The sequence below is a fragment of the Cricetulus griseus genome, chromosome 7 (genome assembly GCF_003668045.3).
Source record: "Cricetulus griseus strain 17A/GY chromosome 7, alternate assembly CriGri-PICRH-1.0, whole genome shotgun sequence".
Lineage (NCBI taxonomy): Eukaryota > Metazoa > Chordata > Mammalia > Rodentia > Cricetidae > Cricetulus > Cricetulus griseus.
In genome coordinates this window covers 15,823,261-15,848,111 of record NC_048600.1, presented here as the reverse complement: position 1 = coordinate 15,848,111, position 24,851 = coordinate 15,823,261, and the positions used below count along the sequence as shown (strand labels likewise).

The 24,851-nt window shown below is 48.1% G+C and overlaps 1 protein-coding gene across 1 annotated transcript in view; it reads left to right on the top strand.

The window, feature by feature from the left end:
* Positions 1-17,940, top strand: part of Klhl29 (kelch like family member 29) — a 131,484-nt gene extending 113,544 nt beyond the window's left edge. The window contains exons 5-12 of the mRNA XM_035447244.1: positions 2,343-2,545; positions 3,720-3,979; positions 6,826-7,024; positions 7,154-7,336; positions 7,541-7,721; positions 14,312-14,505; positions 14,817-14,961; positions 17,757-17,940. Of these exons, the coding sequence (XP_035303135.1) occupies positions 2,343-2,545; positions 3,720-3,979; positions 6,826-7,024; positions 7,154-7,336; positions 7,541-7,721; positions 14,312-14,505; positions 14,817-14,961; positions 17,757-17,940 (1,549 nt within the window). The remainder of the gene's footprint in view (positions 1-2,342; positions 2,546-3,719; positions 3,980-6,825; positions 7,025-7,153; positions 7,337-7,540; positions 7,722-14,311; positions 14,506-14,816; positions 14,962-17,756) is intronic.
* The last annotated feature ends 6,911 nt before the right edge of the window (positions 17,941-24,851 follow it).

The window sequence follows — 24,851 nt, the reverse complement described above, 5'->3', positions numbered from 1 at the left end:
ACAGCCACAGCCATGCTTTCTATGGCCAAGGTCCTCTCGATTGAACTCCATTACCAATGCTCTTCAGCCCCTGTACTTACCCTCTCCTTCCTGGTGCACTTCATAGTGCAAGAAGCTCTATCTCCAAAATACTCTTCCAGGCTCAGCCTTGAGAAGCAGCAGGTAGTTGCTAGCAGTATGGCAGTACTAGCCCTTTATAGCTATCATTCCAGCACTAGGTCAGCCAGGGTTGTGTGTGTCTGCATCTATACTATGAAGACCTACCTCAGCTCTTCACTGGGTTGAGCTCCTTTGTCTCAGGACTCGGGGACACACTGAGATGGCAATTGTTGGTGGCAGCAGTGAAAGGGATCTTGGGAAAAGGTGAGCAGCCCATGTTGACCCCATCAGCCCTGCCATACTGTGACCCAGCATGACTTGTACAGAACCTGAGGAAGTATGGAGATAAGGCCAGGCCATTAGGATGAACACAGAGGCAGCAAAGACTTGGAGCATGAGGTTGACCAGATAGCCTCTGAAGGCTGGGATAATTAGGATTTATGGTGTCTCCAAGGGACACTTGAAAGCTATTTTTATACCTAACAAAGGCATCCAAGCCTGGGAATCTATCTCAACAGCAAGACACAGGTGTGTGAAGTCACCTAAGCATTGAGTGAGCATGTGTAGGCTTAAAAGATCTCAGCCCAGAACCTCTGTGTGGCCAGTACTTTGCCTTCTCTCCTCCTAGGCTTGCTCAGGCCATAGAAGTGCAAGGCCTTAGGACCTCAGGTCACATGAACCGTCTGTGGTGAAAGAACCCTAAACTCTGGCTCAGTCTCAGCATCCCAAAGTAACCTGCATACTGTGGGTTGTTTCTTGGCTTTGAAGGCCTTAAACATTTGAACTCTGGTGGTAAAATGCAAGCACAGTTGTGTAGAAAGATCTCCTGGGGAGGTGTTTTTCTAGCCCTAGCCATGCTAAGCCTCAACAGAACTTTAGGCCTCATCCACTTCCATCTTGTTTTGCAGAATAGAAAGCCAAGGGCCTGAGAGGCTCAGGATATTTGTCTGTCAGTGGCAAGCAGGGTACCCAGGTCCCTTTGCTCCCTGCTAGTGAGTGCTCTATCCATTCCCCCAGCAGCTGTCCCAGGCCTCTTTGGGCAACCTATCTTACCAGGCATTGGTACACCTCTACCAATTGGTGTGCCCAAGGGACCAGTCTCAAGAGTCTTGGCATCTGGCTTTTGCAGAAGTCAGTGGGGAGGCAACAGAGCTCACTGCCCTGCCACAACCCCGGTCAGGCCAGGCTCAGTGAGGGAAGCTGGCCTGATAAGAGCAGCCAAACTGGAGTGGCCAAGGCAATGGCCTCTGAGAAACCTGCCTCCTGACTTAACGCTCTGGGTGTTTTTTTTTCTCCCGGCCTCACTTCTATATTGGTTTGTTCTCGCTTCATCTTATCTGTTTCCTTCCAGGTCCAGCTATAGGGAGCGGCTGCAATGGTTTTGTATTTCTGTAGACACCAGATATAAACATACTGATATATTTGTGTCCCTCCCCTGCTCCCTACCCCAGTTCACAAGCCCGATGCACACTCTACACGCAGGCCACTCTGACCTCTGACCCCGTGTTCCATGTGGCAGGAGGGCACCCCCGCCCCGGGCCAGGCCCCAGGTCATGGCTGCTGGCTGTCTGTGGCGGAAGTCCTTGGTTGTTTCCCTCTCCCCTTCCCAGCTCTAACCATTCTGTCCGTCTATCTCGTCTTGTCTTCAGTTTCAAAGCAATGTCATGAAGGGCTTCCCTTCCATGCCTAAAAGGAAACAATATGTTTTTTGAAGAGGATGGGGTTGCAGGGAACCTGGGCAGCCTTCCAAGGCCCTGGGTCTTCAAGACATGTTCAAAAGAATGCCTACTAATTGACTAGGATGGCAGCCAATCAGGAGCCTTTGAGCTTCAACCTGAAGGAGATTCTTCCATGTGAGGCAGTAGGTTCTCCTTGTCAGGGCATGCTGGTACCATTTGGTGTAGGCACCAGGTCCAGCAGGTAACTGAACCATATTGTTTCCCTTTACGGCTAGTCCTGGTCTTTGTCCCCATCCACGGCTCATGCTTTTTGATTTGCATCTTTTTTGCATGGACATGCTGAGTAGTGATAAGCAGGGTTTTCTGTTCTCTGGGGCGCCTCTGGTCAGACCCTTCTCTTTCAGATCCTGTGTCAGGTCATTAGGTTCAGGTGTGTCATTGCTGTGTCCTTTGAGTCCTAAGACGAAGGGCATGACTGAGGTGTACAGGGAGCTCTGGCCCTGTGAGGAAGCGGCAGTGGCCGCAGGGGTGGCAGGTGAGGACACCCTGGTCTCTGTGCCTTAGGTCAGTGCAGGACGGCAGCCAGGGCAGCCGGGAGAAGTTGGAGCTGGTGCTTTCGAACCTGCAGGCTGATGTCCTAGAGTTACTGCTGGAATTCGTCTACACTGGTTCGCTGGTCATCGACTCAGCCAATGCCAAGACTCTGCTTGAGGCAGCCAGCAAGTTCCAATTTCACACCTTCTGCAAAGTCTGCGTGTCCTTTCTCGGTGAGCTGACCAGTGGGCCTTTACATCACCTGGAGAAAATGGTGCAGATCCATGAAAAATTCCCAGCCAGCAAGAATTGAGCAAGGAGGGTTGTGTGTCCCAGATCATACCAGGATATCTAGATTTCACCTGAGCACATGGGTGGCTTGATGGAATGGAATGCACTGAAGGGGTCACTGTGGCTTTGCCAAAACCAGTGGCCACTACAATGTGTGAACAGCCTATGCAGGCAGGGAACCTGACAACTCTTCCCTGGCCTCTAAGCCCTGAATCAATCAGCCTTGTAATCTATTCCCCTTTAACATACTGGTTCCCAAGCCACAGAGAAGCATGGACAAGCCAGTGCATCCTATCTAACCCTTGGAAGCCCAGAGCTGTTTTTGCGAGACATGGACATTGGTGATGGGCTCATTCTCACTTCCTGCCCAGAGCATGCTCACTTTACAGCTTGGTGCTGCTCAGCTAGGCTAGGAGTTGTGGAGTAAGGCGATGAGGACAGCGTCACACAAAACCCTAGAGCCTGGGGTGTGGTATGCAGAAAGAACAGCTAGAGGTTGGGAGCAGATCGGATGAGGACTACTGAGGAAGCTAATCGATCTGGAAGGGTCAGGAGCCATGGTGGCAGAAATGAGACTCATACCCAGTTCTAGCCCGAAAGAGCCATTAGCCAGATTTCAGAAGAGCCAGCCACCAGACTCCAGGTAGACTAGGGGAATCTAAGGACCATGGGAGACAGTGGATTGATATGTAAGGGCTGCTATTCATGAGATTTAAAGGTGTCTGTGACATCGACATGCCTGCCATGATGGAAGACACTGTAAGTTTTAAAGTGGCTGCCTCCCACAGCCCAGGACCAAACCCTGATGCTCCAGCCCTCCCTTCATGGTCAGGGAAGAATCTCACACCATTCCCTCACAGCTGTGGTTTTTCTGCTAAGGTCTGCAGGGGGTAGAACTAGGCCCTGGGGTTTTCACATGAGTCAGGGCAGAAGAAAACCTGAGAAACAGATCTGGGGCTCAGGGTCACAGGAGGTAGGCTGACTATGACTATAGGTGCTAGAGGCAGGGTGCAAGGAAACGGAGCAGGTGCCGAAGAAGATGCAGGGATGATAATGGGAGCAAGAGGTGATCCTTCCAGGACCACTGGGTCAGTGATCATTTATTCTTCCCCCCAGAGAAGCAGCTGACCGCCAGCAACTGCCTGGGTGTGCTGGCCATGGCTGAGGCAATGCAGTGCAGTGAGCTCTACCACATGGCCAAGGCCTTTGCACTGCAGATCTTCCCTGAGGTGGCAGCCCAAGAGGAGATCCTTAGCATCTCTAAGGATGACTTTATCGCCTACGTCTCCAATGACAGTCTCAACACCAAGGCCGAGGAGCTAGTCTATGAAACTGTCATCAAGTGGATCAAGAAGGACCCAGCGGCACGTGCACAGGTAGGGCCTGCTCCACCCAGTCCCTGCAGGGGTGGGTTCTGCTGCAAAGATGGAGGAAGGTGAAGGGGGCAGGGCTGCATGTCTCAACAGCAATGATTATATAGGAGTCAGAAATAACAAGAGTCTAGTACACATACATACCGCCTCCACACATAGGGGAAAGAGGAGGTGAAAATATAATCAGTCTCCAGAGGGCTCTTAAGGACTTCCACTCCTCCTAGCCCAAGTCTCCAGTTTTTCCAAGGCAACATAGGGTCTGGGTAGGAGGTACCTGGGCTCTTCACAGGAAAGTAAGTGCCTGAACAGGGTGTATGAAATCCCAGAATGTTAAAGCACATACTCTGGCTATCAAGTGGGTGGAGAGCACACAGAAACCATTCTGGAAGTGGGACAATACTGTGTGTGTGTGTGTGTGTGTGTGTGTGTGTGTGTGTCTGTGTGTGTGTGTGTGTGTCTGTGTGTGTGTGTGTGTGTCTGTGTGTGTGTGTCTGTGTGTGTGTCTGTGTGTGTCTGTGTGTGTGTGTGTGTGTGTCTGTGTGTGTGTGTGTGTGTCTGTGTGTGTGTGTGTGTGTGTGTGTGTGTGTGTGTGTGTGTGTGTGTGTGTGTGTGTCTGTGTGTGTGTGTGTGTGTGTGTCTGTGTGTGTCTGTGTGTGTGTGTGTGTGTGTGTCTGTGTGTGTGTGTGTGTGTGTCTGTGTGTGTGTGTGTGTGTGTGTGTGTGTGTGTGTGTGTGTGTGTGTGTGTGTGTGTGTGTGTGTGTCTGTGTGTGTGTGTGTGTGTGTGTGTGTCTGTGTGTGTGTGTGTGTGTGTCTGTGTGTGTGTGTGTGTGTCTGTGTGTGTGTGTCTGTGTGTGTGTGTGTGTGTGTGTGTCTGTGTGTGTGTGTGTGTGTGTGTCTGTGTGTGTCTGTGTGTGTGTGTGTGTGTGTGTCTGTGTGTGTGTGTGTGTGTGTCTGTGTGTGTGTGTGTGTGTGTCTGTGTGTGTGTGTGTGTGTGTGTCTGTGTGTGTGTGTGTGTGTGTGTGTCTGTGTGTGTGTGTCTGTGTGTGTGTGTGTGTGTTGTGTGTGTGTGTGTGTGTGTGTGTGTCTGTGTGTGTGTGTGTCTGTGTGTGTGTGTGTGTGTCTGTGTGTGTGTGTGTGTGTGTGTGTGTGTGTGTGTGTGTGTGTGTGTGTGACAGGAGAAGACGTGAGGTTACCAGAGGAGACAGAAAAACCAAGTGTTCGTTCACAGGAGAAAAGAAAAAGTATTCCCAGATAGTTACCCGAGTCTCTGGGAGTTTAATAGGTCCATTCATACCCAGGAAGCCCCAACTGCAGGCCCTGTGCAGAAGGGAATTGCCATTCGTTATTGTAGCAAGGAGCCTGCAAGTCATGGTGGCTGCAGGAAGCCCTGGGAGGGGCCAGAATATAAAACAGCAGATGGGGACATTGGTGGATGTAAAAGCCTAACCAGGTAGTATGACAGAGTCAGGAAAGCCAGACCCCAGAACACGTTGAAGCCACTCAGTGATGGGTCCGAAAGGCTGTCACATTTCATTGGGCAGAAAAGGACACAGCCAAGTATGGTTACACATGCCTGTAATTACAGCACTTAGAGGTAAAGGCAGGAGGATTAGGGATTCAAGGCCAGACTTGACTACTTCTGCCTGAGCTACAAGAAACTCTGACTTAAGGTGGAGGGCAGGGGAAGGGAGAGAAGGGGAGGGGAGGGTGGAAAGGGCGGGAGCGGTGCAGGGAAAGGAAAGATTGGAGATAAGGATGAGCAAGATATGGGATACAGAGATGGCTCCCTGGCCCACCTCAACCCCACCACTGAGTCCTTAGGGGCCATGAGAAGTATGTTCCTCGTTTGATCAGGTTGGCAGGAAGCAAGTATTTTTTTTTTTAACCGAGAAAGGAACTAGAGTTGTATAGATAATGGCAGTAACTGCCATAGTTCTCTGCAACCCTCGAGTCTACATCCACAGCCCAGAGTGTGGTATGAGCTCAGCCAGTGGACCCAGAGACCCTGGTCTCACTGCTTCCCATCTTCTGAGTGCTACACCCCTCCAAAAAGACCCTTTGCACACAAGAATAAACCCCATGTAATTCTTTGAGTGCCACAGCGCTTCTCACTCTCCCGTGCCTCTGGATGTCCCCCACCCCCACCACTCTTCAACCTCAAACATATCTCCCCTGTGACACTGCTCACTTCCACAGCCCTAGCTAGACTCCTATCAGAAGCAGGGTCTCATCAGCCTCCACAGCGGCAGTAACAAGCTTAACATATGGTATAGATTGGCTCCCAATTACTCCTGCCAGTCATTCTCCGGACGAAACAAAAGTGGGTGGAGTGGTGAGCAGTTTGCCTGTCGCAGGGGAAGTTCACATCAATTCAGGAAAAGCCTTGCATGAAGGATAAGAGGGTCCAGAAGCTGAGATGAGACAAGGTGACACTGCTAAGGAGCTTCAGTACTAAGGACACACAGGTGTCACAGTCACCTGACAGTCGTCAACTCATTTAAGACCTTCTGGGTCCTCCCACCTGGTTCCTGTCACACTCACACCTCTTCAAGACACAAAACTTCTGCACTCGTGGTTTCAGCCAAGTGTGACATGCAGTCAGGATCTACGATGTAGATGGAGTATGGAGTGTGGAGACGAGAGGCTGGAGGGATAGAGAGATAGGCTACTCTGGGGCCAGCTGCAGCCACCACATCTCCAGTTAGCCCTCCATAACCCCCCCTCCATTGTCTAGCATGCCAGGCTGGGCAGTGTGCACTTCTAAGACACACCCAGATGGGGAGTTCTTCTCCATTCAACCCATAAGAGGTGGCTTCCTCTAAGCAGAATCGGCCTCTTCTATCCCACAGTATGCAGCAGAGCTCCTAGCTGCCGTCCGCCTCCCATTCATCCACCCCAGCTATCTGCTCAATGTGGTGGACAATGAAGAGCTGATCAAGTCATCAGAAGCATGCCGGGACCTGGTCAATGAGGCTAAACGCTACCACATGCTGCCCCATGCCCGGCAGGAGATGCAGACACCCCGAACCCGGCCCCGCCTCTCTGCAGGTATCAAGGGACATGCCCAAATCCCCAAATTGCAGATGCCATGGAATCAGCTGGCTCCAGGTGGTCCCCCAGGCAGGATGCTGATGAAGTAAGGGTGTGTTCCAAGGATGCCCATCCATGTCCCTGCAGGTGTGGCCGAGGTCATCGTTTTGGTTGGGGGCCGTCAGATGGTGGGGATGACCCAGCGCTCACTGGTGGCTGTCACCTGCTGGAATCCACAGAACAACAAGTGGTACCCCTTGGCCTCACTGCCTTTCTATGACCGAGAGTTCTTCAGTGTAGTGAGTGCCGGGGACAACATCTACCTCTCAGGTGAGGCTCCCAAGGGCTGGGCAGGAACTGGGATGGGTTTCCCAAAGGGACCTCCGCCCATACATGGGGCTGACAAAGGCTAAGGCTCCAGAGTATCTATCTGGTCTGTGGATGAAGTCTGCTTCTGCCTGTGGAGCTGGGTATCCTGTCCTCAAGCCTGTCCTCAGCCCCCACTTGCTCTCTGTACCCCCATATTGTCCACAGGTGGTATGGAATCAGGGGTGACGCTGGCTGATGTTTGGTGCTACATGTCCCTGTTGGATAACTGGAACCTGGTCTCCAGAATGACTGTCCCTCGGTGTCGCCACAATAGTCTCGTCTATGATGGGAAGATTTACACACTTGGAGGACTTGGCGTGGCAGGCAATGTGGACCACGTGGAGAGGTAAGGCAGCAACAATCCCTGAGCTGGCATCTCTCAAAGCCACTGAACACTAACATCATATCCCTCCTCCCCTCCCAAGACCTACCTGATACCAGTTGTTTACAGACTGGCCCATTCCAGGCCCAAGGACCAATCCTGGATGGGCATGAGTGAGCTTGGCTAGGGGTGCACCATACATTGGGAGTACCAGCCCAGAGACATATCAGATTGTGGGAGAAAAGCTGGAATCAACGTCCCAAGTATGGGCCATGCCGGTGGTTGTGCCATTTTGTCCTTCCAAGTAAGGGTGGCACACATCCTTTCTGCATCCCACACATGCCAGGTAAATTGGTAGCAACACATGGAAGAGACACCACCCACCAATCTAAGCAATGTAGGTGCACAGTCTGGCCAACCCTCTAAAATTCTCCAGAGGAAAACTATGAGCCAGTGAGCTCCAGATTCGAGGTTAGTCTGCCTTTTGTTAAAAGTCCCAGGGAGACTGCTCCGATATAAGAATGGACAGGTCAAGCCAGGCATTGGTGATGCACGCCTTTAATCCCAGCACTTGGGAGGCAGAGGCAGGTGGATCTCTGTGAGTTTGAGACCAGCCTGGTCTACAAGAGCTAGTTCCAGGACAGCCTCCAAAGCCACAGAGAAACCCTGTCTCGAAAAACCAAAAAAAAAAAAAAAAAAAAAAAGAATGGACAGGTCACCTTGGGACCTGTGGGAAGGGACCATTAGTTAGCAGTGCAGGAAGACCTCAGTCTTGCTTCAGGAGAAACTAGTGCCCCAGACAGTGGCACAAGGCTGACCTGGCCTCAGGTAACAGTCCTAGTTATGATCAGTCGATCATAAAGTCTCCCTCTTTCCCCTACCCTGGCCCACACCATTAGCTGCCACCAGCAAGCACACTTTGCAGCGTGACATCCTTTCTGCCTGTGAAGCCACACAAACCCCTCAATTTGAATTTTTTTCCCCCTGGGTGGCTAATTGGACACTTGATGAATGTTCCAGCAAAGACGGTTTCAGAGTGAGACAGGCTCTGAGTGTTCACTGTGGGCTTTTAAGTCCCCCAAGTGGAGCCAGAGATGGCTTGGTAACAACATTTAATTGTCATATTGATTTGATGATAATGGGAAATCCCCAGGTGATTATGAGCATATTAATACTGCACTTGGACCCAGACCAGCCCTAACACTGGGGGGTCTTCAGCATAACCTGCTGCATGTCCAGGTATACCCTTGGGCTCCCCCAGAAGCATCAGCTTCCAGTCATTTGTCACCCAGTAATAAACACATGAGCAAGAAGACATCTTTTATGTAGGAGTCCGCTGAGCTGGATGCCATCCTGCTCTGCTTCTGTCAGCTATTTTTAATCTCCTAAGATGCTGATTACTCATTTTGCAAAGTTCTGCTTGTTGATAAATACAGGGATTTGTTGAAAGATCAAACGCATTGACGGAGAGAGAACGATGGGCTCCCAAGCTCTGGTCCTCTTGCTTTCCTTGGGCCCTGAAGCAGTTCTCCAAGGTCCCGGGGGCTGCCTGTACCAGTGTTTCCTAAGGAGCTCAACCTTCCAGATGGCTGGAAAATAAATGTCAGCTCCAAGCACCTGAGAGTTAAGTCCACCCCCAAGAGGCCCACTGGATGAAAGAGCAGCTGGGGATCACAGAAAAGCCAGAGGGATCCCAAAGAATCCTTGGCCCATGAAGATATGTCATCTATGCTCATAGGGTAGGACAAAGACTGAGAGAACCTCCCTAGGTGTACCCATGCAAGGGAGTAGAGCATGCGAGAGGTACAGGCACCCATTAGCTACTAAAGAGCAGGCCCCTTTGGGTAAGTCAGTCTCTGTGCCACATGGCAGCAGTGATGAGAATTCAGGGTGACAGGAAGGTCAGTGTAATGGGGACAGACACGAGGGTGCTTTGTTCCACAGTAAGCACTAATGGTACAAATTGCTATTATATTGATAATGAATGAGATATACAGTGTATTATAATTATATTACATTACTGTGTTACAGGAATAGAGCAAGATTACATAATTATAGATTAAAACAACAGCACCATAGACAAACCTGTATTATATCATTATATAAATAACTGGGTCTAATATTTTACAGCAATATATTGCAGGAGCTGTGGTTACTGCATAAATGATAGTGGAACGCCTCACTCAGCTAGGTCATTTGCATGTCATTAGCATATCCTTCTCAAGCAGGAAGCTGACAGATTGAGCTGACGGGAGGGCTCATGGCTTGGCAATCAGCCACCTGGAATAACAAACTCTCAGGAAATTTGTGTTTGGCGGAATGTGTCATTATGCCGAAAGACTGAGGACTAACAACCACATAATCTTTCTCATCCCCCAGCTCTTTCTGTGGGAGCTCTTTGGCTTGCTGCCATATTGGCTTAAAAAACAGATATCTGAACTCTGACACTGCCCCATTACATATTAGCTATACATCTTCTATCTATGACTGAATGGCATCAGCCCTTGCTGCCCCGTAAGAGACTTCGGCTTCTTCTTCTATCCAAGTTCAGAAGTGGATGTCACTTGGCTGTCCCCTCCCCACACACTCAAGAACCAGAGACACGGTGCACATAAGACCCTCTTCCTAGAGGACCCACCTCTGAGCTAATGATGGCTCTTGTCCAAAGAAGGCTCATGGGGGAACATGAGAACTGTGTACTTGTCATAACCATATGCTAACCAAAATCCCTGGTGTCACAGTGAGCAAACTCAGGCCCATGCCTTGGGTGCAGACACATACAGAGCAGCTCCAAGTGTGGGAAGCCACAAATATGCCCTGTTAGTAGGTCTAAGGAAGTGTTGGGGCAGCTACAGTCAAGCAGGAGCACTGAGGGCAGCTAGGTCCTTGGATCACTGAACAGAAATGCTGGCTAGTGGGTTGATGGAGCTTGTCCTCCAAAAGCAAACCTCAGGGACCACAAACAGCCCCTTGCCCAGCCCACTTAGCTCCCATTCTCCAGCAGTGGTTCCCTGCCTCATCTCTCTCAATGTGTCTAGACTTCATCTCACCTTGCTCCTTCATCCTGCACTGTATGCGAAGCAGCTCTGCCTTCTCCCCTCTCTCTCTGGGGCTGGAAAATCCTAGCATCCTACAGTGGTCCTACTACACACTGGAGACTAAGCCTCCAGCCAGCCCTACACACTGCCAGGTACTCTTGGGTCTGCCTTAGCAACCATTTCCTCTCAAAAGCAGGGGCTCGCTCCTCTCTCCTCAAAGCCCAGATCCCACATACAGGCTCACTGACTACTTTTGGCCACCCCACCTCCTGCTTACCAGAGTAAGTAGGGCCATGGACTGAGAACTCACATGTCCTGGAGGTACAGTATTTGCTTAGAATACAGATGGCCCTGAGTTTGATTCCCAGCACTCCATAAAGAGGGGATCACTGTCCACATTTATGAGTGTGCCACTGGGGAGATCTCAGATATTATATTCATCCTTGGCTGCTTAGGAAGTACCACATCACCCTGGAGTTCATGTGTCCCTTCCTCAATTAAAAAAAGAAAGAAAAACATCTTTCATGTGTCTTGGATAACTCCAGCTGTGCGGTTCTCCAATTCCACTTTGCTTTCTCCTGCACTCGTGCACACAGCTCCTTCTGCTTTAATTGGTGTCTGCTGTCTCTGCCAGAAACCTTACAGGATCCAGGGGCCTTCAGTTCTTTGTCCCGTCCTACAAAGACAAATAGCAGATCCCCAAGGGGTGAGGGAGGGCTCAGGGCTCTTCAGAGTTCCCTGTGATCCCCAGCTGTGTGTTCTCTCTCTCTCTCTCTCTCTCTCTCTCTCTCTCTCTCTCTCTCTCTCTCTCTCTCTCTCTCTCTCTCTCTCCTCTCCCTCTTCCTCTTGCTAAGTAGGATCTATGTTACCCAGGCTGGCCTTGAACTCCTGGCTCAGCATCTGAGTGCTGAAACTGAGTTGTGCATCATCCTCTCTTGCTTATACTGCAAAGTCCCCTTGGTACCCACAGAGGACTAGTTCCTGTAGGAACTAGTAGACCCACATCTGTAAGTGCTCAAGTCCTCATATAAAATGGCATAGTATTTACTTACAAATACTTGTGCACAGCCTGCTGTAAACTCTAGGTACTTCAAATCATTTCACACACCACTTACAATATCTAATACAGTGCAAGTGCTATGTAAAGAGCTGTTATACTGTATTGCTTTTGGAAATAATGGAAAATCTGTACATGTTCAATACAGATACAGTTTTTCAGCTATTTCCTATGTGCAAGTGACCTCATCTACAGATGCAGAATGCACAGATTTGGAGTCTGGCTGTTTAGTTAACTTTTGCTCATTCCCTTGGGCTTCACCCTATCTACACAAAAATGTACTTAACACCCCTCCACCTGTGCTGCCATTGAAAAACCAGTGTTGTGCCAGACTCCATTTCTGTGGGCTCAGGAGAAGCAACTGATAACATTTGGAGAACCATGCAACCCAGTTATTATTAAAAATTAGAATTCCATCTTAACACTCCTTATGATTCATCGCTTCCTGGCTAGCCACCGTATTTCCCTGTGCTCTGCCTGAGGTGTCACATGACTGTTGGAGCTGCATGTGGGAAGACAATGTAGATAGCAGTGACCACAGCACAGAGGGGCTTCTCTTGGACCCCCACATCCTGCTGGCTGATAGGGTCAGACAGGTGGAAGGGTTTATGTCACAAAAACCAGCAGGTGTTACCAGGATGTTTTTCTCATAGAGGTGGCTGATAAACACTAATGAGCATTCTACTAACAACTCCACCCACAGACGGAGGATTCTGTGTTCCTTTCTAAGTACCCCCATCTGCCTTCTTCAAGGCTCAGTTTCTTTAGAGAGAAGTCAGCATCTGCTGCCTCCATCTCCAATGTACTCCTCGCTTCCACTCTGACACATAATGCCTTGTGAGCATCTCACTTCACCTATAGTGCCAATGACCTCAAGGAACACCATGGCCTGCTCAGGACTTTACCCCACCACCCACACTTGAGTCCCTTCGTCTTCTACAGCATAGGTGCTGACTGATGACCTTCGCTGACTGCCCCACCCCTCCCAGCCGCCCGTCCCAGCCAACCCAGAGTGTGCGCTCAACATCAGGACCACTTGTACTCCCCAGTGCATCCCTTAGCTCTCATTTCCATCTCGGTGCTGGTGACCCCAAAGCTAACTATTCAACCCAGATCTACATGTCCAGCTGCCCACTGCACAGCGCTGACATGTTCCCACAGACACTGATTAAAATTAACTCTTCCTTCTCTAGCAGCCTCCTCCCCAGTTCTTCCAAGATGAAGAGTCCCCAAGGCACCCCATGTAGCCCTGTCCCTCTCAGCTACAACACCCTTACAGCAAACGTACCTCTCATCACCTCTATGCCCAGTCCCCCACTCATATCATCCTTTGACCCATCGCCTGTTTCTCTTCAAGCTTCCTGTGGATGATTAGTTTAACTAGTCCTGCCTCCTCCCTGAAGTACCTTCCCCACCCTGCAGTCACAGTGGTCTCTAATCTGTTTTGATTATGTTATTTCCCTGTTTAAGCCTTCAGGGATTTCTCACTGTTCCCTAAACAAAGTCCAAGTCCCTAAGCATGGCACACAAAAGGCCTTCTAATCTACCCTACCTCCAGCCATGATGTCCCTCAAATACCACTGTGCCCACATTTATCCCTTTACTTTCAATTAGCTTATCTTAGGTTTTCTATTGTTGTGAAGAGACACTATAACCACGGCAGATCTTATAAAGGAAAACATATCATTGGGGTGGCTCACTTACAGTTTCAGAGGTTTAGTCCATTATCATCATGGTGGGAAGCAAGCAGCATGAAAGCAGACATGGTACTAGAGAAGGAGCTGAGAGTTCTTACATCTTGACCCGCAGGCGGCAGGAAGTAGTGTAAGACAGTGGGTGTGGCTTGAGCATATATGGGACTTCAAAGCCCACATCCATAGTGACACACCTCCTCCGGCAAGGCCACACCTACTCCAACAAAGCCACACCTCCTAATAGGGTCATTTGCTTTCAAATCACACTTCCTGAGTCCATTTGCACCCGCCCAACCTCCACCTGACTTTGATAGCTCATTCACCCTCCAGCCCCTGCCCCAGCCCCTGGCCATTCTCCAGAGGCTGGACCCCACCTATGAGACCCCACCTATGAGAGAAAGTGGGTGTCCTGCTGTGCACATGTTGCCTCCCCCATCACCATACCACACCATCCTTCATGACCACTAGATTTTGCACGTTTGATGTGAATGTCCTCCCCACTGGGCCAGCAGCTCCTTGAAGGCAGCAATGTTCTTCCACAGTGGATTCTGGGTGCGCCATCACCACAGGGATGCTCACTCTATAAGCCAGGGCAGGATCTACACAGAGGTTGGAAAGGGAGCAAAGGCCCCACTGCAGCTCGAAAGGAGGCCTGTAGAGTCAGTTTGGAGCGATGCCTGGAAGTGGCTTAAGCCTGGGTCCCCATCTGAGGGCTTAGGCTATGCCAGTGATGCTGAAAGCAGAATGCAGATACAGGATTCCAAGTGCTGCTGCCCCAGGCTGTGGCCTGCATTGCACAAGGTCTATCTCTTTCTCCTTTCACAGGTATGACACTATCACTAACCAATGGGAGGCAGTAGCCCCTCTGCCCAAGGCAGTGCATTCAGCAGCCGCCACTGTGTGTGGCGGCAAGGTCTACGTGTTTGGTGGGGTCAATGAGGCAGGCCGAGCCGCAGGTGTCCTTCAGTCCTATGTGCCACAGACCAACACATGGAGCTTCATTGAATCCCCAATGATAGGTAAGAATCTGGGATCTCCCCAGTCCAGGCCAGTGGGGCCCTCACAGTCCAACATCCCAGATAGAGTTAGGCTAAGTCCAAAGAGTCTGCAGAACTAGTCCAGTGGTAGGTAGTAGGTAGCCCCAAAGCCCAAGTGCAACGGGGATGCCAGTACCTAGAAAAGGGCAAGCCAGTCAAGACTAGGGGTGCTCCTGGACCCCAGCCTGACCTCAGGAGAATCAGTGACACAGTGACACTGGAAACACTGCTGGGAAAGAGAGGAGGGAGGCCAAGACCACAAACCTTGATCACCTGTTGTTCTGTCCTCACAGACAACAAGTACGCACCTGCTGTCACCCTCAATGGCTTTGTGTTCATCCTGGGAGGAGCTTATGCCAGAGCCACCACCATCTACGACCCAGAAAAGGGCAATATCAAGGCAGGCCCGAACATGAATCACTCTCGCCAGTTCTGCAGGTGAGGAGGAGGTTGTGGAGGACAAGGGAGAGGTGCATGGGTGAACCCATGGGCAGAAGTGTGATTACAAGGCTCAACACTTCCTCAAACCAGAACAATTGCAACCTGGAGCAGTAGCCTTCCCCATCCCCCACCCACAGAATAGATGTCAGGACTAGAGAACAAGATGGAGCCCATAAGAGTGGCTGTGATAGGATCCTGTGGTAGCAGCTGGCCCAGGATCCCCAAACTGTGGTTTTGTAAGACCTTATTGAGCTCACACTGGAAGAGACATCAAAGCCACCCTCTCTTCAGTGAGAAGCAAGGCCAGCTCTCCCCCAGGGTGCCTTCAAGAGGCATGTAGGAACAACTTGGCCTCTGAGGGGAATGTTCTGGTCTCATGTGTTACCCCCATGATGGCCCAGGCAAGAGCACAAGCTACATCTGCCCCAGAGTCTCAAAGGCTTACTGACTAGCTGAAAGCTTGTGGAGAAAGAAGAGGGAAAACACAGGTTGGCTCCTAGCACCCTGACCCCAGGTCCATGAGACACTATTCCTTGCTCTTCTGGTCTCCTTCTCCTAAGAGGAACACGAATAAGGGAGACCTCAGATATGCCATTTGCAGAGCCACAGCAGGTTCTTTCCGAAGATACCTTATTGTCTATGCAGAGGCAATGATTAAGTTTTCAGTTATCAGTAACAAGAAGCATTTATTGAGTACCTATTGTTTCAATAGTTACCACAGAAGATATCTCTCACTCCTAACATGTAGCTACAACTTGGGTAAGTAGCTTCCCCAGCCCTAGGAAATCCTGTCTCCTCTGGTGTTTAGACCAGAGAACTTTGAGGCTCCTGGTAGAGTTCCCATTCCTCAGGTTTTTAACTGTCCTTCAGCTCCACAACCAAAATCTCCTTCTGACTTTCCTAGCACTGACAGTGATGTCTGGACTACTGAGTTGATGAGGAAGAGGCCCTTGTTTCACCTGAAACTACAAATAACAGGAAGCAATGAATGCCAGGGGTGGGTGGAAGCTGGCTTTTGTGAGAGAAACAGGGAGATAGTCAGCCTTTAAAAAAAAAAAAAGACATGAAAGCCCAGAGTAGCAAGGAACTGGAGAGGAGCACCGTGGGAGCCTCGGTGTCCAATAAGAAATCTAGATTTGGGATGTGTTCTGATCAGGACCTTGCAAAAAATGAGTAGAGCCTTGGAAGACTTCTGGATCCGTTTTCAAGAAATAGTCGAAAAGAATTGGCCATTTGATGGAGTAAAGGGGAAGTCAGGGCTAGAAACATGCTAGAAGCAACAGCTGAAATGCATTAAGAATTAAGTGCAGCAACTAACCAAAGGGCCAGGCTCCTGGAGTACAATCAAAGTGAGGGAGGAGCGAAATATGAACAAAGGAATCAAGACCATGATGGGAAACCCACAGAATCAGCTGAACAGAGCTAGCGAGAGATCACTGACTCAGGACTGACAAATGGAAAACCTGCATAAGACTGAACTAGACTCCCTTAATATAGGTGACAATGGTGTGACTGGGACAATATATGAGGCCACTGGCAGTGAGTCCAAGACCTAACACTAATGCACAAACTGACTTAGTGGAGGCCATTCTAAATGGATACTTTGCCCAGCCTAGACACAGGGGTGTGGAGGGTGGAGAGGGGCCTTGGTCCTGCCTGAACAAGATGATGGGACAGACTTAGTAGACTTCCCAGGGGGCCTTACCCTCTCTGTGGAGCAGATGGAAGGAATGGGAACTGGCATTGGAATGTAAAAAATAAATTAATAAAAAAAGAATTTTGTTTGCCTCTACTTAGTGAAAGCACAGTATCCTAAGTGGAAAATGCAATGTCTAATATGGTGGAAAATGGAATGTCTAAATAAAACTATTTAAATTGGCACCAAAAAAAAAAAAGAATTAAGTGCAGGGCTGGAGAGATGGCTTAGTGGATAAGAGCACTTGATGTTCTTGCAGAGGACCCGGGTTCGATTCTCAGCACCCACATAGAGTTTCACAGGTATCTGTAATTCCAATTCCAGGAGGGGGGATTCAGTGTCCTCTTCTGACATCTGCAGACACTTGGCATGCATGCTTGTGCAATACACATCTCCAAGAAAAACATAAAATAAAACAAAGGTAATTCAACGCCATTTTTAAAAAGTGCAGACTGAGCAGGACACTGGGCTTTTGGAAGCACTGACTTGCATAACAGGTCCCAGGCATCGAGTGTCACTCAGGCAACAAGTCCAGGCAGACCCTGCAGAGCGTGCAGCCCTTGAGTCACAGGTGGAAGCAGCCTGGGTCATATGTGCTGTGAGACAGGAAGAAGGTGGGACTCTAAGGTCCCTGGGCAGAGGGGCAGGGCTCCCCATCATAGGGCAGCTACTTGGTTTGATCTGACCCTTGTTGTTCTGTCTCTTGGCATTTTGAGTCATGTGCCCAACTCAGAAGGCTCTGCACACCCAGTAGGCAAATAGGCTCAGTAAAGGCCCAGAGATGGGCAGGCACCTGTGTAAGAAGTGACCCCCTTTGCAGCTGTCCATAGTCTGTCAGCAGAGCTGGGAGAAGAACCTAATGAAAATGAACATATCTCCCCTAAGAACAGTACCACATGACACCGGTGCCTAGTATTCCTGTAGAAAAAAATGTCTTTATTTTGTTGTTTATTGGCCCAGGTTAGGTGGCAAAGAACAAGATCCCACACCACCTATGCAAGAGCATCTAGGGGCCCTCTCACCAGGACGGTGTTGGGATTCTGTCTCCAGAGCCAATATCAAGGCCTAACTCTCTGCCCCTCTTTCCCTCTGATAGTGCTGTGGTGCTTGATGGTAAAATTTATGCAACTGGAGGCATCGTGAGCAGCGAGGGACCAGCTCTGGGCAACATGGAAGCCTACGAGCCCACAACCAACACATGGACCCTCCTACCCCACATGCCCTGTCCTGTGTTCAGACACGGCTGTGTCGTGATAAAGAAATATATTCAAAGCGGCTGACATCAGCAGACAGCCCAGGACAAGCCTATGGGACGAGTCTGGTGAGGCAAATGCCACACCCCATGGTTATCTTTCAACACCAACGAGAGGCCCACAAAACACAATCAAGAAACTCACTGCGCTAACATTTCGAATATTCTCTACATTGAATGTAGAAATTCATCCTCGCCTTTTGGGTGAAGCGGGGCCAAGCGCTCGGGCAACAGGAACCTGGAACACACAGAGCCAGGGCTCGCTGGCTAACCAAGGCGCTTGCTCTCAACAGGGGGCGCTCGCTCTGCCCGGTGCAATAGTTTCACATATTTTTCAACTGGGAGAGAAGCTGTTTTTTTCCTTCTTGCAGAGCAAGCTCCATCCCTAAACCACCATAGATCAGTTATCCTGTGACAATATTGGGCATCAGGCTCTTTTGGAATAAGGTCAAAGTGTCCTTATCACTTTGATTCCTGCTTTTGTTTTTGTTTTTTAAACCAATCTACACTTTCAAGTGGCCGAGAGAAAAAACGAGGGATGGGACTGTGCAGCACCAAGGCCTAGGAAGGGACTGGTTACCACCAGACAGGAAAGAGGGCCAGCTGTGTGTGTAGAGCCAGGGCTGGCAGCCACAGGGATCGCTGGGTAGAGCTGCCTGGCCTTCACGGGTTTTTCTACCATGTTTTTGCTGCAAAAGGAAATGGTGGATGTGCTAGCTTTCTTTTAGCCAGTATGAATTATTTAGATTTCCAAGGCATTTTCTTGATACACAAAAGGCTATTTTTAAGTACTGAGAGGAGGAGGCCACAAGAGGGACAACGCTGTGGGACTTCCCAAAGCTCTTTGTAGGTAGTGCCAGAGGCGGGGCACTTGCTCTGATTTTTTCTATGTGCAGAGTAGAGGATCTCTCCTGAGGTGGGCCATGTCCCCACTTTATTTTTGGAAAAAGTTAACTCCCAGACATCCCTGAAAGGCCATGCCTCATGGAGGCATTGTCAGGGGCAGAAGGGTCTATTCTAGAAGAGTGTAGTTCTGGCTTCTGACACCAGTCCAGCTCCCTCCATGAGGTAAAGCTGAGGACCTAGGCCCAGGAAAAGGACTGAGGGAGGGAGAGGGAAGAAATGTCCACAAAGCACAGGAGACTATTTTTGATATTTATAGCTATATATTCAAGGCACCTGCCACGAGAGCTCTCAGGATGGGGACAGCTTTCTTAGACGAGCCATGACAGCCACGGCCTGAGGGGCAAGAGTAGAAACACTCTTCTTGTTGCCTTGTACAGTAACCTGAGGAAAGGGAAGCCAAGAGCGAGCTCCCAATGAGGCTCAAAAGAGAAAGGCCTTCCCATTAGTCTTAGACCCTCAAACCTCACCCGGTCATCAGTTTCCATTCCAGGGCAGGAAGAAGGCCGCCACCACCGCCACCGTGCTGTTTAGTTGAAGTTAGTACCAAATACACACCATTTTTCTACCTGGGAAGTCAGCTCGCCATCACTTCATAAGAACCATTGACAAGAGAGAAAAAGAGACAGGACACACTCTCCATCATTCAGTATTGGATGACACAAAATTCCAGTCCTAACTGCGGGCATCAACTTCTAGCATTGCAAGTGTGGCTCCCACTTGACAAGATACCGAGCTTCGTTATGCAGTTTTTAATATTATTTATTATTTAAAAAAGTAATAAGCACAAAACTACATACATTGTATGTCATTTAAAAGTATTTATGTCAAACAGGGTGCAAGTGTGAACCCAAGGACTGGAGCACAAATTTCTAACTGCCTGGGGCAGGGCGAATGTGAGCATTGGTGTGCGTCTGCCTCCAAGGGAGGTGTTAGTGGTCAACAGGACTCCGCAGATGACACTGAAATTCCGTTTCTCTCCTCATCTATCACACTGGAGCAAAACTGGCTATTTCTGTGAATGATATAAAACAGGGTTCTCTGTACTGGTATTGTATATAGTATATGTTTATTGTTAAGTTGTTATATTATAATAAATATATTTATAGATCTAGACTCAGAAGCCAATGCAATGTCTTTGTGTGCCATTGTCTTTGCCTCAGTGTCACGACACCCCTGTGCAAGCCTGTTATTACCTCTAGTTACCAAGAGTCTGTGTCCTCTTATAGAAGTCCATGTAGGTTGTGAGGATTGGAGAGGACCATTTTTGCAAGAGGACAGAGACAGATAAACAGTAAGTAACCAGTAAAGGACAGCTGAAGGTCAAAGTTGAAAGGCTTTATGGACCCAGGGAAATTGGCCTAGACTATTTATTCCCTTAGCACCTATGCTCTTCTCATCACAAACATGCATCTGAAAGCTCCATAGCTGGCTCCCCGCATCCCACCCTTTCACTCCTACACTGGAGCCATTTAATGTTCTCAATTCATCAGCTTAGTGAGAGATACAAGATGCTTCCTCTAGGAAGAAAATCAGATGTGATTTTCATGCTAAGACCCAGGTAGGGTGGCCTCCCTGCTTCCACAGTTGTGCCTGAAAGGTTCTCTAGTCTGCCACACAGACCCTCTTTGCTGTGCCCAGGACACCTAGGCAAGGTTTATTGAGCATGGGATGTGGAATGCCTCTCTCTGTCAGGAAGGAAGTTTTGAAGGAGAGAGTAGATTTTCCAGCATCATCCGCATGAAGCAGCCATGCCCTTCATCCCTAAATCTTGCCAAGGTCTAATGTCTCCTTGAAAGCAAAAGCCTAATAAGGTCAGAAGAGGAGGTGAGAGGAGGGATTCTCTTGAAAACTTGGTTGTAGGGAGAGACTCTGATTACAGGTACCATTTGAGCGTGGTCACAGGTATGCAGCAGGGTGTAGATAAGAGTGAGGGAGAGCCGGCATAGGCTCTCACTGGGGGCTCACACACTGCAATATACCTGTGACCATGCCCATTTGGGCCTGGTCAGCAGTACCTGTAATCAGGGTCTCTCCCTACACTTGGTTGAAGCCTTGGGATGAGTGGACCATACATCTATCAAATGAATATTTCCCTAGGAACAGCAATCCTGCAAGGACAGATGAAGGCTGACTAAAGGGTGCCAATGGTAAAGAGCTATAACTTGTGATAAAAGCAGTATGCTAGTGCCATTCTTGTCTATTCCATTTTTTTTAAATCAAGGCAAATGTTCTCATGGTCCATGAAGAGTCTCTGTGTTTTAGACCTAACTCTGGTGGTAAACAGATTCCATTCTACCATAAAAAGATGAGCTCACTGGATTAGGAGACCCACCCTGAGAACCATCAAGGTACAACCACCTGATCTAACAAAGATGGTAAGAAGGCAGTCCACGTTGTGTGTGGATTTTTTTTTATGAACCTCAATACAAGAGAGCAATCAGGAGAAGTCTCTATTGCCTGTGTGATAAAGAGTATCTTCATTAAAGAGACCAGGTAATGCAATTGGAAAATGTTAGTAGAAATAGGTGTTAGATTAAAAATAGCAATAACACTAAAGGTGCTGGCAAATAGAATCCAAATGTTTAAAAAAAAATCCCAACACTGAAACTCAACAAAGCATGAGGCTATTGCAGCTATTGTAGCTATTAAGTTAAACTCCCTAAACCCACCTATAGAGAGAGCTGTGCTGAGGAGGAGACTCTACAGTAGGGCCAAGGGCTCTGCAGATGGACAGCAAGGCATCAGGCACCCTGTATTAGGAGCCAAGGAGCACTGAGTAAATCACTTCTAGACAGCTATAAAGAAATGACATGAACCCTAGGAAAATAATGCCAACAGGGTGTGTGAGAATGACTAGTACTCATCTGTTGACACAAATGGTGTGCCAGCCACCACACGAAGCTCACAAAGCAGGAGATCCTCACAGTTGAGGTATGAAAGACACAAAGGCAAAGAAAATTCATATTTGTACAAGACTGTAGCTTAAGATGTGCGGCTATGTATGGAAGATATATATGCATGTGTCTAGATGTACATAGAAGAACCCGCTTCACAAGACCACCTAGAACTTCTAAGTTCTAGCAACTCTGAGACCAGGGTCCTTCTTCCTCCCCAAGCTACCTCAGAAACCCTTACATTCATACAAATGACCAAGTGTGCAGCCCTATTGTTGTACTCATGGAATTGCGAGCATATATTCTTTTCAAGAATTTATATAACTATAAGTAATTATATAACCACTTCTATAATAAAAATGTAGATATGCTATGCATATGGTTTTTTTTCTTTTTTCTGCAGTGCTAGAGGATCACACCCAAGGTTGTATGGGAAGCAACTGCTCTGCCACTGCACTGTGTCCCTGATCCCTGTGAAGTGCTTCTGTTTTAATGAGAGACAGAAAGTAATGTTTCCCTGAGTTTCAGTCTAAGGAATTGTGTGTGTGTGTGTGTGTGTGTGTGTGTGTGTGTGTGTGTGTGTGTGTGTGTGTATGTGTGTGTGTGTGTGTGTGTCAGTCTAAGGAATTGTGTGTGTGTGTGTGTGTGTGTGTGTGTGTGTGTGTGTGTTTGCGTGCGCACATGTGTATAGGACCACCAAAAGCAGTAAAGAAATCAAAGTATTCAAAATAAAGTATCTGAGAAAATTAAAAATAACAAAACAGATCACCAAATATTAGAATTCTGGAGTATATTACCAAGATCCTGTGAAAGTCACTGATTCTCATTTTCCTCCTCTTACTCCTCTCTCTCTCTCTCTCTCTCTCTCTCTCTCTCTCTCTCTCTCTCTCATTGTTTACTTTTTGAGACAGGTCTTATTAAGTTGCCAAGGCTGGCCTTGAACTAACAACCCTCCTGCCTCATCCTCCTGAGTAGCTGCAGTTGTAGGTCCTCGACACTAGGCTATGATGTGCAGGTCTTTAGACCACAGGAACATGCTTGTATGGTGCAGCTGCACACAGCATCTCACTTATGCTCTCAACTGCCTCGGCAGCACAGTGTACCATCGCCATACTTTATAAAGTGAAGAAGGTAATCAACACAGAGACAATCAGAGGATATGAACGGAATGTGAACCTAGTCCTGCCACAGTCCTGAAGAGGATACCCAGGTAAGCCCACCAGACTCTGAGACTTCAAGTCAGTTGGTGGCCTGTCAGTGTCAGGGCAGCTCAGTGAGCACATGGCTCCCCAAGGCATCACTTGCTTAGCTCTTAACTCCAAAACCAAATCTCCTTCTTTTCCATCACCTGTATTTAAACTCAAAAATGTTCACAGAGAGACTAGCATTTTATTAAAATACCACATTAAAACATAAAGACCTTCTATTTTATACTTGTCTTGACATGAACATTTGTGTTAGCAGACAAAGTTACAGCCAACTCTAGTCATAAAATCTTGGGACTGTGGGGAGAAAGCTTTCTAATAATCTACTTTTTGTTTGTTTGTTTGTTTGTGAGGATGACTAAGTACAATAAATGTGGAAATCAGTATAGCAGACCAGTGATCTGGAATGGAGATTTAACTGTGTGATAGGCAATTGCTTCCTTTTAAATGTAGCCCATGAAATGCCTTTAGTAATGTATGGTAAACTACAAAGCCACCAGACAAATGGATGCTCCCTTTTAAATGCATGGAAAAATCTGAGACTCCTTACCCCAAATCACCTTTATTTCAGCAGCCACTAATTATAATGTTATGTATGGACTGTCTTGTTTGCTTTCCTTTCGTCCTCTCTCTCTCTCTCTCTCTCTCTCTCTCTCTCTCTCTCTCTCTCTCTCTCTTAAAGGCAGGTCTCTATATAGCCCAGGCTGCCCTCAAAATTCCTATGTAGCCAAAGCTGGTCTTGAATTTCTTACCTCCCTGCTGCTGCCACCCAAATGCTGGGATTACTGGCATCTGCTACAAAGTCAAGCTCTTGCATTTATTAAAATGTCAAAATAAAAAATTAATTAATTTTCCAGTCTTTCTCATGAAATCTTAAGCTACAAACAAAGTAACATACAGTGTTTAGAAATGCCAGAATTTCATACTAACTGATTTTACTTTTTGGTCGAAAGAGAATATTGGAAAAAGCTCTGTGCTACAATGGCCACCGAAACATGATGAGGGGTACTCATGTGCTTTGATGGAACCCAGAGTTTCTTGGGGCTGTGGTTTCCTCTGTGGCTTTTGTACTCCAACAATATACAATTTCAGACCAATGGTTACTGATTTACCATTGCTTGGGAAATTAGAAGTTCAAGGACATAGTTAGGGTTTCTGTTGCTGTGTATAGACATCATGACCATAGCAACTCTTATAAAGAAAAACATTTAATTGAGGCTAGCTTACACTTCAGAGGTTTAGTCCATTGTCATGGTGGGGAGCATAATGTCATGCAGGCAGACATGGTGCTGGAGAGGAACTGAGAGTTCTACATCCAAAGGCAGCAGGAAGAAACTGCTGTGTAAGTGGAGGTTTCTCTGTTACACCATGTCCTGCAGCTGATTTTAAATAATCACTCAGAGGCTTAATATTAATTTAAAAAATGCTTGGCTGAATAGCTCAGGCTTATCACTAACTAGCTCTTACATTTAAATTAACCCATTTCTATAATCCATGTGTTGCCACGTGTCTTGTGGTTTTACCTGTGCTCTAGTACGTCTTTCCTCTGGCAGGTGGCTCACATCTTCCTTGACTCTGCCCTTCTTTCTCCTTATATCTCCATTTGGCTTTCCCACCTAGCCTTATTCTGCCTGGCTATAGACCAATTTTGTTTTATTGTTAACCAATGAGAAGAATACATATTCACAGCTTACGGAAGGACTATCGCACAGCACTGCCACACTGGCCTGGCTTGAGCATCTGAGATTTCCAAGCCCACCCCCTAGTGACACAGTTCCTCCAACAAAACCAAACCTACTCCAACAAGGCCACACTTGCTAACAGTGCCACTCCCTATAGATGTATGGAGGCTGTTTTTATTCAAACCACCACAGGCATTTTATAATTTGGATCAATTATATTAAACGGTACCTCAGTGGGCATTTCTTTCATTA